The sequence below is a fragment of the Geotrypetes seraphini genome, chromosome 11 (genome assembly GCF_902459505.1).
Source record: "Geotrypetes seraphini chromosome 11, aGeoSer1.1, whole genome shotgun sequence".
Taxonomy (NCBI): domain Eukaryota; kingdom Metazoa; phylum Chordata; class Amphibia; order Gymnophiona; family Dermophiidae; genus Geotrypetes; species Geotrypetes seraphini.
This window is the reverse complement of record NC_047094.1, coordinates 57,262,892-57,280,221: the sequence shown is the minus strand read 5'-3', so window position 1 is coordinate 57,280,221 and position 17,330 is coordinate 57,262,892. Positions and strand designations below refer to the sequence as shown.

Here is a 17,330-nt window from a genome sequence, read left to right as displayed (position 1 = left end):
TCGTTTTTTCCAATAAAAATTAAGTTTTGGAGTTTTAAATTTAAAATATTAGCTTGTCTGGTCTGGAGCTCAGCTATTACCCGACCATTTGCTTGTGTGTCCAAGTTCTAAAATCTTGGGTGTTTAATTGAAAAGGTGCTGGATAATTCCTGCTTTTGATTTGTATAAATGTTCTACTTCAGCCTCTCATGATTTGTACTAGTCACATCCCCCTCTTTTTTGTGGAGAAGCAGCCTAGTGGTTAGGGCTGCAGCCTCAGCACTCTGAGGTTGTAGATTCAAGCCCGGTGTTGCTCTTTGTGACCCTGAGCTCCTTTTACTAAGCTGCGTTAGTGTCTAGTGCGCAGCAATTTAACATGCGCTATTCTGCACGTTAATGCCCTAACGCGGCTTAGTAAATGGAGCCCTTCTTAGGCTATAAGTGGAGTATAAATACTTAAATTAAAAAAATGTATTAATGAAGGTTATTTTAATTTCTTTAATTTCCATGTACTATTAGCATTAATCTGTACAAAACTTGTTATTTTTATGTTTAAACTTGTAATTCTATAAATAAAAATTAAAAAAAGAGTAGAATATCATTATGGAATACATTAACACTTATGCCTCCGTAAATCCCTGCTTATTATTATTATTTTTTTAAATCCCCAGTTAAAAACCTTGCTATTTTCAACAGGCTTTTTTATGATTGTGCTATTTTTTTAATTTTGATTTTTGACCTGAAATAGGTTTCTTTTCTTTTTGTTGTTGCAAGTTAATTTTATTATGTAGTGAATTTGTAAGCCACCTAGATTTATAAATAGGCAGGATATAAAAAAATGTTTAAAATTAATATTCAGTGCAGATGTTCATACAGCTAAGCGGGCATATAGGACCACACAAAAAGCAGTCCTAACTATAACTGCTTACCTATGCGGATTCTGGCACTGAATATTGGCCTTGAATCAGAAGCCGCTTAATTCCTGAGTACCAGCCGAAGCATTCCAATTGCTCCTTCCTCCCTTCAGAACAGCAACAGACCTCCTCCTTCTGATCCCCTCCCTCTCATTGGAATTGCAACAGACCCTCATTTATGATTCCCCTTCCCTCCCTCAAACCCCCATTTCCCAAGGATCCCCCTGGGCCTACCTTCTTGATCCCTGATGATCTAGCATTAGAAAGGGCTCTTATCCATCACAGCTTCAAAATGGCTGCTGCGACTTCTACTGCAGCCTCGCAGTACATCCTCTCTCAACTACTGCCCAATGAAGCCTGGATATTCAAAGCTGGTGGCTGTATGTGGCTCAATACTGAACATGTGGGTCTAACGCAGCCAGTGATGGTAGTAAGTGTTTAAAAAATGCTCACTGTCATGGGCTGAATATTCTTGGCCAATGCAGTTACTGGTCAAAGCTACTACTACTTATCACTTATATGGTAAGGAAAGGCGTACTCAGCACTATACATTTTGACATTTATAGACATTCCCTGCTTTTAAGAGCTTACAATCTAACTTGGACGGACAAGCAGACATAACATATAGGGCTCTTTTTACAAAGGTGCACTAAGGGTTTTATCGCACGCTAGCCGAAAATCTACTGCCTGCTCAAAAGGAGGCGGTAGCGGCTAGTGCGCGCTATTCCACGTGTTAAGGCTCTAACATGCCTTCGTAAAAGGAGCCCATAGGGTTGGGGAAGCAGAACCCAAGGTGAAAGGAGTTAGTAGTTGAAAGGAATTAGGCGCTCTCAAAGCACTCTCAGAGAGGTGGGCTTTTAACTGGGACTGGAACACTGCCATAGGAGCCCGCTGTAGGGATTTGGACAGCTTGTTCCAAGCATACGGCACAGCAAGACAGAAGGAACGGAGTCTGGAGTTGGCAGCTGAAGAGAAGAAGACAGATAGGAGGGACTTACTAGCTGAGTGGAGCTCATAGGGGAAATAAGTGAAGAGAGATAGTGAGGGGCAGCTGAGTGAGTGTATTTGGTAGTAAGAGGAGTTTGAATTGTAGTCTGAAATGGATGGGAAGCCAATGAAGTGACTTTAGAAGAGGGGTAATGTGAGTATAGCAGCATTCCTGGAATATAAGTTGTGCAGCTGAATTCTGGACGGATTGAAGGGGAGTGAGATGGCTAAACTGAGAGTAGCGAGCTGAAGAAGTCAAAGCATGAGGTGAAGAGGGCGTGGATAAGTATTTTGGTAGTGTGCTCAGAGAGGAAGGGTTGGAATTTGGTAATATTATAGAGTAAGAAGTGGCAGGTTTTAGCGATATGTCGTATCTCGCAGTGAAGGAAACAGAGGAGTCAAAGATGACCCCAAGATTATGAGCAGACAAAACAGGAAGAACAAGTGTATTGTCTATAGAGAAGAGAACGAGGGAAGTGGAGAGGTGTATTTAGGCGGGAAAATGAACAGCTCTGTTTTAGCCATACAGTGTTCCCCCGGTCATTTGCGGTCGGCAGTTCGCAGTCCCGGTCATTCGCGGTATTTTCTGACTGCGAACTGCCGACAAGGAGAGGGCAGCGGGAGAGGCAGGAGAGAGCAGTCGGAGCGCCGCGAGTGCAGGAAATCACTCGCAGTACGCTCCGACCGCCTCTTCCTGCATTAAGTCGGGCATCAGGAACTGCGTGTCAAAGCAGCTCCTGATTGGATAAGGCCCGACTTAGTGCAGGAAGAGACGGTTGGAGCGTACTGCGAGTGATTTCCTGCACTTGCGGAGTTCTGGCTGCTCTCCCGCTGCCCTCTTCAGGCTCCCCCCTGAAAAACCGTATTTGTGGTTTTTCGAGATTCGCGGGGGTTCCTGGAATGGAACCCCCGCGAATATCGGGGGAGTACTGTATTCAATTTTAGATGGCAGTGAGATATCCAGGTGGCAATGTTGGACAGGCAGGCTGAGAGTCTGGTCTGGGTTTTAGTAGAGATATTTGATGCAGAGAGGTAGATCTGAGAGTCATCAGCATAGAGGCGATACTGGAAGACGTGGGAGGAGATCAGCGCTTCAAGTGAGCACATGTAGACTGAGAAAAGGAGCAGTCCCAGGACAAAGCTTGAGGTACACCAATCGAAAGTGGGAAGACTGTGGAGCTACTATCTTCCCCTTTCCCAAACCACTCAAAGTAGAAAATATGTGACATCTGTAGAGTGAAAGGGACAGACAACATTATCTGCAGAATTCAAGAACAAATACTGTAGCCTAATTACATTATATTAGTGACTTCTACTCCGCCAATACCTTGCAGTTCTAGGTGGATTACAAAAGAGGAGAACTGGACATTTCCAGGAGAATTACAGGATAGGGTACTAATTACATGATTGAGTCTTAGCTGGGAAGTTTACAAGATTGGGAATAGTTAAGGTGAGATATTAGTTTGTCTTGATAAATTTTCTGAATAGCAGGGTTTTAATTTCCTTTCAGAATGACAAGGAGACAAGAAATACTCTTCTACATTGATGCACAGCCAAAACAATGATCAATGAGCCAAAGTATCATTTTGGTTCCACGATTAATATGTTCTCCAAAATGTCACTGAAAAAAATTCCATTCTCATTAGCTGATGACATATGATTACAGACAAGGAAATCCAATACTAAAATCTCCCTGACCACTGCCCTTGTCTCAGTTACACACAACATGGGTTTGAGCAATGGACAAAAATGGAACCTTAGGTCAGGGTCACTTACCCCTTCTGGTTTGGCATTTCTAAGAATAAAGGATTAAGAAATGTTAAAAGAATCTTAACATTTAAGAGATTTATATCTCAATAGTTTAAATAATGTGTCCAGGAACCAATAAATTTGCCAAAAATAAATGATTCAGCATGTAATAAGTTAAAACAATACTAAGGAATGCCATTCAGTGTGGCTCACATGTCCAGTTTTTCATAATAAATCCAGTACCTGTAGATTCAATTCACCTCTTCTACTAAAAGAGCTTTGGTATTACAGTTTTTATATATTCAATATTTTCTGCAAAATGGAGGTAACACATAAGCTACATATAGAAGTTTTTTGGCAATTACATCAAAGGTGGTGCCTCTTAGTCATTCAAGCAAACATAAAAAGGTCCCGCAGAATGATAATTAAGCAAATCAGAAATTAAACAGTGCACCAAAAACAAATATTCCATAAAATTAGTATCTTATTTTCATTAAAACAAAATTAGAGAAAGTATTTTTTTTAACTTGGTGCATAATCAAGCTGCGGAATATATTCCCAGATGATGTGGTCAAAGTATCTAGTATAGTTCGGTTTGGCAAGGGCAAATAGATTCCTGGCGGAAATGTTCATGAACTATTATCCAAGCCACTGAATATCCCTAGAAGTGCAAGAAATGGATCTACTCTTTGGTATCTGCTGGATACTTCCTGTTGACTCAACTTGGTCATTGTTGGAGAGAGAATGGCAAGCTTGAAAGACTTTTGGTCTGATGCAGGAAAGTGATAAACCAAATAGCAGTACCAGATAACATAGGAACAGTATAATGCTTCAATAAAATCTTCTATAAAGTTCTGGTTGTGTCCATTTTCACTATTATTGCAGGGTTATCACTTTAATAGATATTCTCCATAATTGTGATTATCATCATCCAGACAAATTCTATAGATATGCTTCAGGGCTCAGCTCACATGAGGGTGGCCAATTATAGGACTTTGTCACATCAATCATATCTGTTATTTTGCATCTTTACTATAAAAAAAGGGGCTCGGTTCAGGCATACATTAGTGCAGAAAATCTGACCAGTGGAAATTGTTCTAAATCAGATCAAAACAGAGAGTAGACTCATCCTTATACTGTAATTATTCTCCATGTCAACTAGTTCCAAAGAACCACTTAACTGACCAATTTGGTCCCAGAGTCAAGAGGCTCTGTATGCCTGTCCAGTCACTATCTTATCCAAGAGGTGAAAAACTCTGAATCCATTGACCTATCCAGTCCTAGATGTGAGAGGCTCTTGTGCCTTTCACCGGATCCTCCACAGAAATAATGTTCTAATCCTTTATTAGCTGGTACTTGGTACTTTCTACTTTAAAGAAAAATCTAATGACAAAACCGACAAAAAAAATGTTGAGTATAGAGGCACATGTCCTAATTACTCTTCTTATACTTCCACTGGTTCTCAAGTACTCAAGGAACTAGCAGACCACCTTCTTCTCCTCTGACGGCTGTGCTTTTCTGGCTGGTGATGCAACCCATGCAGCCTCTGCCTCGTCCTGCGGCATATGTCATCTTTAGGGTGGAGATATCACCCGTCGTCTGTCTGAATCAGTACACAGGAGAAGCCTGCAGCGAGAAGGGGAAATATGAAAAATATGTACTTTTGAGACTCTGCTTGTTAATAGTTCTAGAATGTAAGAACATGAATATTCATTACACATATGTTGAAAACCAGGCCTGTGTACTCCAAGCTCTTGGCAGCTGTGCATGATCTAGAGTGAAATGCAACTATAGGTCTGGTCATGGCAATCAAGAATAGTGATAGGGTTTAAGATTCAAGTCTGCTTTTTGGAAGTGAGGACTGGGGATGTTTAGTCTCCCAGAGAAGGGAGGTCCAGTCATTGTACCTGGCCCCACTTACTATCTGCTTCCCTACAGCTGGGGGTGATGGGTTATTGCAGAAGCTCTTGCAGCTAACACAATATTAGGCAAGGTTACATCACATGACCACGATTAGGTTTCAGTTCTGGATCATAGAGGTCTAAAAGAGAATAGACAGAAAATGACAACTGCTGTGACCAAACACTCACCATCTTCCTCTGTCAAGGCTCTGGCCAACTGGCCGCATTTTTGTTTGGTGGTTGCAATTTCTTGAGGTTCTGATTCACTGTAGATAGGGCTTTCCCTTTACATACACACAGAAAAAAACAAGATGTTTTCATTATTTAGAGGTTCTGTGCAAAGGCTGTTAACACTACACAATTTTCCTTTACAAAACATGTGCTTCATCTTCAACTGCAGGCCAAAACAGTATTTCAGGATTTTATACAGCACCCCAAACAAGGATACGTTAAACAAAATTACGTACAGGTACAACTCCTTTCCCAAACAATGGGTAACTGATCTAAGTGGGAAATAATGATATTGATCCAATGTTGGTACCCAAGTGGCATAGGAATGGGGTCACAGATGAGGCTTCCGTTCCACCCTTCAGCCCACAAGTAACCAGAATGAATTCAGGGAAACTTATAGAAAGACTGAATTTTTTTTTTTATGTGGAAGAGAATAAGCTTGGCCTAGCATTGTTTCTCAAGCTTCTCTAGGATCTATCTAAATCAGAACCAGCCTCTACCAGACTATGGAATCAGGAACCTTCTACCATTCTACCCACCAGCTTAAATTTACCAATCCAGTGACAGCTGTTAGCCAGGGCCCACAAATTGCAATTCTCTCTGCAATCCAGTACAAGCATACCCTGTGTTTGGTCAGCATTTCTACAACTGGTCCTGCTTCAGTCTGGTTTTCAAGATAATGTCAATAAATATGCATAAATACATGTGCATAGACTCCCTCATTCTATAATCTTGGGCACACATTTTTGCGTACCCAGGTTTATAGAATAGTACTGGTTATACATGTCACTTAATTGAAAATTAGGTGCTAACTGACACTACCAATAACTGGCTACAGTTGGAATGAATTGATGCCAACTGGCATTAATTTGCAATTATTTATTTATCTCGTTTTTTAAGGAATTCACTCAAGGCAGTGCACAGCAAGAATGTCAAAAATAAGCAATAGACATTTACAACAGTAAATATTCAAATTGCAATACAAAGTATGGCATTGTATGCTACATTACAGTGTCAACTAAATATGTTATAAAACATTTTAATGGACAGCATAGGGTGGGTAGATAGACAGATAGATAGAATAACAGGAATAAGAAAATAAGTGGATTAATTTAAAGAAAAATTACACAAGGAAGTCAGAGTGGTGCTTGAAAATGATCTCAGCTAGAGTAGGAATAGATAAACATGTCCTGCTATATAATACATGCAGCTGGTGTCACTTTGCGTGTATATGACTAGCAAGTTAGTTACTTCTTCCATTAAAGGCCTGGTTGAATAGCCAAGCTTTCACTGCTTCCTGAAGTACAGATAGTCTTATGTTGAGTGAAGCCTTTCATAGTGTGCATTCCAGAGTGTGGGGCTACTCCGGAGAAGGCTCGCTGGCAGGTATCACATTGTGTGATTTCCTTCAGAGAGAGTGTGGGTAGGGATATACTCTTCGGAAGGACCATAGTGATTTTGGAGGTGTGTAGAGGGAGATACTGTTCAAGTACTCTGGGCCATTTTCTTTGAGGGCCTTGAAAATCAGACATAAGAGTTTTAACTTTAGCTCTGTATAGTACTGGTAGCTAGGGAAGTTTTTTACAAACCTGGTGTGATGTGGTCACATTGCTTACAACCTTCAATTATTTATTGATTAACTGCCTTTATGAAGAGATTCATCAGTCTTGCTGCAGCATTCTGAATCAATTGGAGCTGGTGCAGACCCTCTGTAGTCAGACCAGTGAAGAGTGCATTACAGTAATCCAGTTTTGATGTTACCATGGCATGCACAACTGAGACAAAGCTTGCCTTCTCAATGTAAGGAAAGAAGCAGCATAATTGTCACAAATGATAGAAGCAGTTCTTGAAAATTGCTTGGATTTGGGGGATCAGAGCAAGCACTGAATCTAGCTGTATTCCAAAGTTCTTGACTTGTGATTTGAAGGGGAGTTTGTATCTCCCAAAAGAGATTTTGACATCAGATATGTCAGCTGTGTACGTGCTGAGCTCACTGCTCAGCATGGCTGTTTTTGCCGCGACACCGGACTTGTAAGCTGCATGCCTGCATCGCCAGAATTTAGGTAGGCCTGTTTTCATCCCCATGGGAGTCCCGTGAGCCAGGGGACATCCCCGTGGGAGTCCCATGGGCCAGGGGGGGAACCCGCGGGACTCCCGCGATCTCCGTTCCCGTGCAGACCTCTAATTCAGAACAGCTAGGGGTGCTCTAGAACCGACTTGAACATTAGTATTACTAGGTAACACCACTGTGCACTGAATGAGACTCCCTCTTCCCCAGGGCTTATCTCTAGCCTCAAATGGTTCTAGGAGCAGAAAATGGGATTAGGAATCAAACCCAGATTTTCCATTTAACACCCAGGTAAATTAATCTAACACTTTCTTAAAGAACTTGTGGGTGTTTACAGCATGCATCAGTTGGTTTTGCTGCTATAAGACAGAGAAGTCTTCAGAAGGATCTTACCCATCTCTCTAGTGAACTTCTCCAGGGTTTCCAGCAGTTCTGGGAGGCTCTGGGAACTCACTGGTGCTCTGCATCCATCCATCACTGTAGCTGAAATCAAGCGAGTATGCACATGTTTAACAGCCTTTAAGGACCAACACACTACAAATTCCTAGGATCTACACAGATTTCTCTGCAGGTCTGTAATACCTCCTATATGACATGCTGAAATATAAAGACAACAGTTAAGGTGCAAGGAATGGGAAGTGGACAACTGAACATAAGAAATTCCACAATGGGTCAGACTAAAAGTTCATCAAGCCCTGCATACTATTTCCAACAGTGGTCAATCTAATTCAAAACTAATTGTTTTAAATGTACCTGAAACCTTTGTAAAAGTACATTTGTAAAACCAAAGAAAAGCTCTCAAGAATGTCGGTGTTACATGGAAGAATTTGAGCACCGCACATTCACATACTCTGTATCTGATCATTTGGGAAGAGAGCCTCAGAGCAGCTGGAAATAGAAATGCACTGCAAAGAAACACTGTCCAGCAGGCACACAGCAAACACTTGTTTTTATATAAAAACCTAGAACACAACAGCAGATAAGATTTTATGGCCTATCCAGTCTGCCTATTCTCATTTAATTTACTTCTGAAATGCTTTTTTCTCCAGCTTCTCAATCCTCTGATTAGTTCATACTGGTAGCAATATAAAAAAAGAATAAAAAATATTCTCCTCACAACTGGATATCAATTGAAAAGTCAAAACAAAAACAAAAAGACTTGTATGAGAGCTATTGCAGAAAGCATAAGAGGCAGAACATTCCACATCATTAAATCTTTGACATCCTTTCAAACAGCTTGAAATCATTTATTTTAAATTCTCCTAGTTGGTATTTTGAGTGTTAGCACCTGCTGTATGGTTTATGCCTTGCAGCTAAAGCATTTTATTTTATATTTAAGGGTAGCCCTCATACATTGGCTTTCTAGCATAATCTACTCACCTGCTGCAGTCCTGGACTCTGAGACTCTACTGGCCATTTGCTCCCTTCTGAGATACAAAGTCAGCTCTTCTTGACAAGTTCTATAACAAAAGAACAGCAAAATCCCCAAAACACCATTACAGGTCCATGCATCCCACTAAATCCAAAGATCCTGTGTGAAATTATGGATCAGAATGTCTGCTCTACACAGAACATAACCTGTCTGCTGCCTTTAAATATCTTATGGGAGATTGTGATCAACTTACTCCCAACAAATTTAAAGCAGTCTTCAGAAATCTCTGGGGCTTGAATACTTTGAGCCTTGTAATGAATCTTTATTTAGTTTCTATTCCGATTTTAAATATTCTACTTGATTCTCGCTCAGAATTTATTTACTTCAGCAGCTAATGACATGATCTTTACCTGTGTCAAAGTGTAAGATGCTAAGAATTGCTGGCTAAGTAAGCAGAATGTGGGCTCATTGCTTCTCCCATGGCTGATTAAGCAGGATGTAGACGTGCTACTTAAGGAGGCACTGCTGCACCTCTCTGTGGCTAGCTCAGCTAGCAGAATAAGGACTCACTCCTTTGATTAGTTGTATGGGTTTGCTGAGAGCCACAGCCCTCAGCACTCTGGTCTCTCAGCATCAGATTTGAATTTTATGGTTTATTACTCACCTTTTCCAAATCTGAGCTCAAAGTGAATCATATTCAGGTAAACATGTTATTTCCCTGCCCAAGTAGGCTGACAATCTAACTTGAACCTGAGATAGAAGTGAAGCAATTTGCCTATGTTCATAAAGGATTTGAACTTTAGTTTCCTTAGTTTGCAACCTGCTTCTTTAACCACTAAGCTATTCCTCCTCTCCTTTGCTCCTAGGGACTCAAAACCAGGCCTCCTGTTTCTTATTTATTTTTTACGATTTATTTACCATCTTTTTGAAGGAGTTCATACAAGGCGGTGCACAGAAAGAATAAGTCAAACATAAACAATAGACAATCAGATTACTAAAAAATCAGTATGGCATAGTATACTGTATGTTACATTACAATGTCTTTACCAAAAATGGCTACCTAAACTATACCAAAATTTAATTGAATACCAATATCAATAACAATACAAAGTACAAAAAATTGGTATGATAAATGATAATCTCTCCTGGGAAGTCCCTGGGAACGCTACAGAAAAAGAAAATCTAAATTACCCCTACTTTAAGGGTCACTGACATAATAGGACAATATAGAATAAATCAAAGGAAACCATCAGTATGGGCCCGATGCCCTCGATTTAGCCAATGGCCCCGGGCGGCGTTTATGCAGTGACAAGCACTAAGAAATAAATCTAAATAAACCCTGCCCAGTACATCATATTGTTCCTTTGAAATATTATAAAAATATACAATAAGATATGAGTGATTATTGAATAGAAACACTATCGTGCCCAGGAGTAGACTCAGGAGAGAAAATCATTTCAAAAGAATCTCCCTGAAACCTAACTTAGCAAAAACACAAAAAATGTGAAAAAAATAATAAAAAAAACCAATAAAAATGGAAGATAACTCAAAATCAACAATGCTTGAAAGAAAAAGTGTGTGAAACTAGAAAAAAATCCTCAGTCTGTATTCCAAGTCCTGTATACTAATCAATAAAAAATAGTGATGGTGAAAGGTGAAAACCAGTAAAAATCAGTGAAGAGTACTTAGCTTGATAAATCCAAAACGGAATGAAGTTCAAAGTTCGCCAACAGTGATTTTGTAGTGCCTCTCTTTCGTCAATCCCACTCCTTGGAAAGTGCTCGTTTAAAGAGTTTGGAAAGTTTAAAAGGTCGGTGCAATATACCGTTATTCTAAAGTCACAATCAAAAAGAGCTGTTTGGAAATGTCCACTCGATTTTTTTGCTCTTATAATCACAGAGAGCTATTTGAAAAAGTCCACTTAGTTCTTTGCTCTATTTTGCTCACTCATTCCGATCATTCATGTACCTCACTCGTTTTCCTCATTCAAACTGCTCACTCGACAGGTCCTGTTTCAATTTCCTCATCAGGAGGGAGCAAGAATTTAAGAGAATGACTGAAACTTTCTTTCAAAATTGCCACGTCCCCAAATATTAAGGACGGAATGATCCTCAACAGCGGCTCAATCACGCTGGACTGACAATTGAATGTCTGAAACAAGGAGTCCTTATAATGCGGTTTAAAGAGCCCCACCTGGGCCAACGCATGCGTCATGACGTAAGGGTAAATGTTAACAGAAAAAAAGTAAAAAGGAGAAATAATCAACAGCATTTACGTAAAACATTTATCAACATTCTCGTTCATGCCATAAGGAGAGAATGCTTGTAAGGTGAAGATCCAGAAATTCTCTCTAACCAATAAATGATTTTGTCTATCTCCCTTATAAGTGGTTGGAATTTGTTCAAGCACGCACCACCTCAAATGGGCAAATGTATGATGATTTTTCAAGCTGTGAGCCACCATAGGAGCTGTTAGTTTTTCGGTTTTAAGGCAGCTACGGTGTTCAACTAATCTCACTCTGATAGCCCGACTAGTGCAGCCCACGTAGACCAAACCGCAAGGGCAGGAAATCACATAAACAACGTGAGAAGAAGCACATGATGTCACAGCTCTCAGCTGATACCTCCGCTGAGTAGTAGGATGTATCCAAGAGTTTCCTTGATGTGAAGTGCTACATACCGAGCAATGGCCACACGGGCCATGATTGCCTTCAGTTATTGGAGGAGAATAATGAATAGTAAAATCCGAAGAAACAAGATGTTCGGATAAGTTTCTACCTCTGGTAAAAGCAATACAAGGGTGATCTTTAAAAGCTGGATGTAACTGCAACACGTGCCAGTGTTCATGAAGGCTCTGGGCTACCAGAGCGGATTGAGTTGAATGGGAGATGACACAGATTTGGTTAGTGGATGTTTCTTTATTTTTTTGAGTGAGAAGTAAATCTCTGTTAGCATAACGAGCCCGTAAGAATGCTTTCCGAATGACAGATTCAGGATAACCTCTACTTAGGAATTTATCTCTTAAGGTCTTAGCTTCAGTTTGAAAATCATGGAGATTGGTGCAAATCCTCCTTGCCCGTAAATATTGGCCTATCGGAATCGCTGCTTTAAGGCGTCTAGGGTGGCAGCTGGCATACGATAAAAGATTGTTTTTTTCGGTGCATTTATGGTGCATCCTGGTAAAGAGGCGACCCTCTTCACAGATAACTTCGGTATCCAGGAATGAAATACTGTGAACATGACTAGTATGTGTGAATTTAAGGTTGGTTGTGAGAGAATTAATCCAGGAAATAAAAAGCTGAAGGGACTCCCTGGATGATGTCCAGATGAAAAAAATGTCATCTATAAATCTCAGCCAACATGCCATGTGTTGAAAGTACGGGTGACCATATAAATATTGTTCCTCGAAGTTGGTCATGAATAGATTGGCTATACTGGGGGCAGCCGTGGTGCCCATAGCCACCCCTCGATTTTGTTGAAAAAAATCTTGATCGAACTTAAAATAGTTCTTGGTAAGAACAAGGGTGGCTAAATCCAACAGGAACTTGGTGGAAACTCTTTCTGAAGGATCCCGTAGATTTAATGTAGATTCAACAACTTGAAGAGCTTCGTTCTGAGGTATACTTGTGTAGAGGGACACAACGTCTAAGGTTACCAGGATGCTATCAGGAGAAAGAGGGCCAATCTCCTCAATGCTACGGAGAAAATCCGAAGTATCTTTAATATAAGATTTAGCCTGACACACGAAGGGTTGCAAAAAGTGATCAAGAAATTGGGACAGAGGCTCTAGTACGGTGTTCTTCAAAGAGACTATAGGTCTGCCTGGAGGAGACGTGAGGGATTTATGGATCTTGGGGACAGTGTAGAAAACGGGGGTTCTAGGGTTGGTCGGTAATAAGAAGCGTTTTTCTGCCTTTGTGATTGTACCCTGTGTCCACGCCGTATTCACTAGCTGAGTGACCAGTGACCCTTAAAGTAGGGGTAATTTAGATTTTCTTTTTCTGTAGCGTTCCCAGGGACTTCCCAGGAGAGATTATCATTTATCATACCAATTTTTTGTACATTACAATGTCAACACAATGAACAAAATTTTTTTTTAAAGATTACATAGGATGAAGACAAAGACGGAGGATATAGATAGATATATTAGAACTGTAAATTTTATACTTAAGTGATAGATTTCTGAAATAAATATAACCAATTAGCAGTGAAGGGAGACCAGTAAGCACAGTTACTTACCGTAACAGGTGTTATCCAGGGACAGCAGGCAGATATTCTTGACTGATGGGTGACGGCACCGACGGAGCCCCGGTACGGACAATTTTAGAGTGATTGCACTCTAAGAACTTGGAAAGTTCTGGCAGGCCGCACCGCGCACGCGCGAGTGCCTTCCCGCCCGACAGAGGCGCGCGGTCCCCAGTTAGGATAAGCCAGCTAAGAAGCCAACCCGGGGAGGTGGGAGGGACGCAAGAATATCTGGCTGCTGTCCCTGGATAACACCTGTTACGGTAAGTAACTGTGCTTTATCCCAGGACAAGCAGGCAGCATATTCTTGATTGATGGGTGACCTCCAAGCTAACAAAAAGAGGGATGGAGGGAAGGTTGGCCCTTAGGAAAACAAATTTTGCAAAACAGATTGGCCGAAGTGCCCATCCCGTCTGGAGAATGCATCCAGACAATAATGAGATGTAAAAGTATGAACTGAGGACCAAGTAGCAGCCTTGCAGATTTCCTCAATAGGAGTGGAACGGAGGAAAGCTACAGAAGCTGCCATCGCTCGGACTCTATGGGCCGTGACAGAACCTTCCAGTGTCAGTCCGGTCTGAGCATAACAGAATGAAATGCACGCTGCCAGCCAATTAGACAACGTACGTTTAGAAACAGGACGTCCCAAATTATTCGGATCAAAGGACAGAAAGAGTTGGGGAACTGATCTGTGGGGTTTCGTACGCTCTAGATAGTAAGCTAGAGCCCTCTTACAATCCAAAGTATGCAGAGCCTGTTCCCCAGAATGAGAGTGAGGTTTTGGAAAGAAGACAGGCAGAATAATGGATTGGTTGAGATGGAATTCAGAGACAACCTTCTGCGTACTTTGGATGTGTACGCAGAACCACTTTGTCATGATGAAAGACTGTAAAAGGTGGATCTGCAACTAGTGCATGTAGCTCACTGACCCTCCTGGCAGAGGTAAGAGCAATAAGGAAAAGTACCTTCCAAGTGAGAAACTTGAAAGGAGTGGTAGCCAAAGGTTCAAATGGAGGCTTCATTAAGGCGGAAAGAACCACATTGAGATCCCAGATAACCGGAGGGGCTTTAAGAGGTGGTTTCACATTGAAAAGACCCCGCATGAACCTGGACACCAGGGGATGAACTTAGAGAAGTTTTCCATGAACCGGCTCATGAAAAGCAGCAATGGCACTGAGGTGGACTCTGATGGAAGAAGACTTAAGGCCAGAGTCAGACAAAGAAAGCAAATAATCCAACAATGTCTCCACTGCCAGGGAAGTGGGATCAAGATGATGAAGAAGACACCAGGAAGAAAATCGTGTCCACTTCTGATGGTAACATTGCAGAGTGGCTGGTTTCCTGGAGGCATCTAGAATGGAACGAACGGGCTGAGACAAAAGAGTATCATGAGAAGTCAGCCCGAGAGATACCAAGCTGTCAGGTGCAGAGACTGGAGGTTGGGATGTAGAAGGGTCTCCTGATGCTGTGTAAGCAGAGAAGGAAACAGTGGAAGAAGAAAAGGTTCCCTGGAACTGAGTTGAAGTAGAAGGGAGAACCAATGTTGCCTGGGCCACCTCAGAGCAATCAGAATCATGGTGGCTCGTTCCCTCTTGAGCTTGAACAAGGTTCTCAACATGAGAGGCAGAGGAGGGAAAGCGTACAGGAACAGATTGGACCAGTCGAGGAGAAATGCATCCGCTGCCAGACGGTGAGGAGAGTAGAGTCTGGAGCAGAATAGGGGCAGCTGGTGATTGTGAGGAGCTGCAAAGAGGTCTATCTGAGGAGTGCCCCATTGAGCGAAGATGGACTGTAGAGTGAAAGGATCGAGTGTCCACTCGTGAGGCTGGAGAATTCTGCTGAGCTTGTCCGCTAAGGAATTCTTTTCTCCCTGAATGTAGATAGCTTTCAGGAATAGATGGTGATTTATGGCCCAAGTCCAGATCTTCTGGGCTTCCTGGCACAAGAGGCGAGAGCCCGTCCCACCCTGCTTGTTGATGTAGTACATCGCAACTTGATTGTCTGTGCACAGCAGGAGAACATGAGGAAAGAGAAGATGTTGGAAGGCCTTGAGGGCATAAAACATCGCTCTGAGTTCCAGGAAATTGATGTGATGCTTCTTTTCCTGGGCTGTCCAAAGGCCTTGAGTTTGGAACTCGTTCAAATGAGCTCCCCAGGCATAAGGGGAGGCGTCGGTGGTGATGACTAGTTGATGAGGAGGTAGATGGAGCAGAAGACCTCTGGAGAGATTTGAGGATATCAACCACCATTGTAGAGACTGACGAAGAGATGATGTGACAGATATGTGACGTGAGCAAGGATACATCGCTTGGGACCACTGGGTAGCTAGGGTCCATTGAGGAGTGCATAGGTGAAGACGTGCGAAGGGTGTGACATGAACTGTGGAGGCCATGTGACCCAAGAGTATCATCATTTGCTTGGCAGAGATGGAAAGTTGTAGAAGCACCTGCTGACACAGATATTGAAGCGTTTGAAGACGGTTGGATGGCAGGAACGCTCTCATGAGGACTGTGTCCAAGACAGCTCCGATGAATTGAAATCTCTGAGTGGGGATGAGATGAGATTTGGGTAGATTGATCTCGAACCCCAGAAGTTGAAGAAACATGATGGTTTGGTTGGTGGCCAGGAGAACAGTCTGAGATGAATTGGCCTTGATTAACCAGTCGTCCAGGTAAGGAAAGACCTGAAGGTGGTGAGATCGTAGAAAGGCAGCCACCACAATCAGACATTTGGTGAACACTCTTGGAGAGGAGGCAAGACCGAAGGGAAGCACCTTGTATTGGTAATGACAACGATTGATCATGAAGCGTAGGTACTGTCTGGAGGCCAGATTGACCGGTATATGAGTGTATGCTTCTTTGAGATCGAGGGAACATAGCCAGTCGCCTTGATTGAGAAGAGGGTAAAGAGTGGCCAGAGAAAGCATTTTGAATTTCTCTTTTACCAAGCATTTGTTGAGATCGCGAAGATCTAGAATGGGTCTTAGATCTCCTGTCTTTTTGGGGACTAGAAAATAACGGGAGTAGAATCCCTGCCCTCTCTGATCTAGAGGAACTTCCTCTATAGCGTTCAGAAGGAGGAGGGATTGAACCTCTTGAAGAAGGAGGGAAGACCGAGGAGTGTTGAAAGCAGACTCTCTTGGCAGACTTTGGGCAGGAGGTGTCTGAAAGTTGAGAGAGTAGCCGTGGCGGATGATGTTGAGGACCCACTGGTCCGAGGTGATGATTTCCCAACGGCTTATGAAATGTATAAGGCGTCCTCCTATGGGCTGTGGAAGATGAGTAGAAGGAGGAAGATTGGCTATGTCCAGGAGAACCAAGTCAAAAGGGTTGAGTAGGTTTTTGTGAAGGGGGAGGTTTCACCTGCTGCTGTTGCTGAGCCTGTCTAGCAGGTGGTCTTTGTTGTCTCTGACGTCTAGGCTGTTGTGAAGTCTGTGGCAGAGGACGGGCCACAAATCTTCGTTGGTAGACCGAGTGCTGACGAAAAGGCCTGGTAGGTGGAGTTGCTTTCTTAGTTTTAAGAAGAGTGTCCCACCGAGTTTCATGAGCCGAGAGCTTTTGAGTAGTGGAATCCATGGAATCTCCAAACAGCTCATCCCCCAAACAAGGTGCGTTGGCTAGCCGGTCCTGATGATTGACATCGAGTTCGGAAACTCGAAGCCAGGCCAGCCGTCGCATGGCTACAGACATAGCTGTGGCTCTGGAGGTCAGTTCAAAAGTGTCATAAATTGATCTGACCATGAACTTACGAAGCTGCAAAAGGGAGGAACAAGTTTGGTGAAAAACAGATTTCTTCCGGTCGGGGAGATATTTCTCGAAAACAGCCAGATTTTGTATAAGCTGCTTTAGATAGAATGAGAAATGGAATGCGTAATTTCCTGACCGG

General features: G+C 42.2%; 1 protein-coding gene across 7 annotated transcripts in view; it reads right to left on the bottom strand.

Annotated features, from left to right (window-relative positions):
- Nucleotides 1-2,758: 2,758 nt before the first annotated feature.
- Nucleotides 2,759-17,330, bottom strand: part of ANKS3 (ankyrin repeat and sterile alpha motif domain containing 3) — a 121,255-nt gene continuing 106,683 nt past the window's right edge. For 6 of the 7 annotated variants that reach the window (XM_033963425.1, XM_033963427.1, XM_033963428.1 and 3 more), the window contains 4 exons: nt 9,210-9,289; nt 8,223-8,312; nt 5,720-5,814; nt 2,759-5,255 (listed from right to left, as the gene is read on the bottom strand). In XM_033963425.1, coding sequence (XP_033819316.1) covers nt 5,732-5,814; nt 8,223-8,312; nt 9,210-9,289 — 253 coding nt within the window. In that variant the 3' untranslated portion in view covers nt 2,759-5,255; nt 5,720-5,731. The remainder of the gene's footprint in view (nt 5,256-5,719; nt 5,815-8,222; nt 8,313-9,209; nt 9,290-17,330) is intronic. The other variant, XR_004541097.1, reaches the window with a different exon arrangement.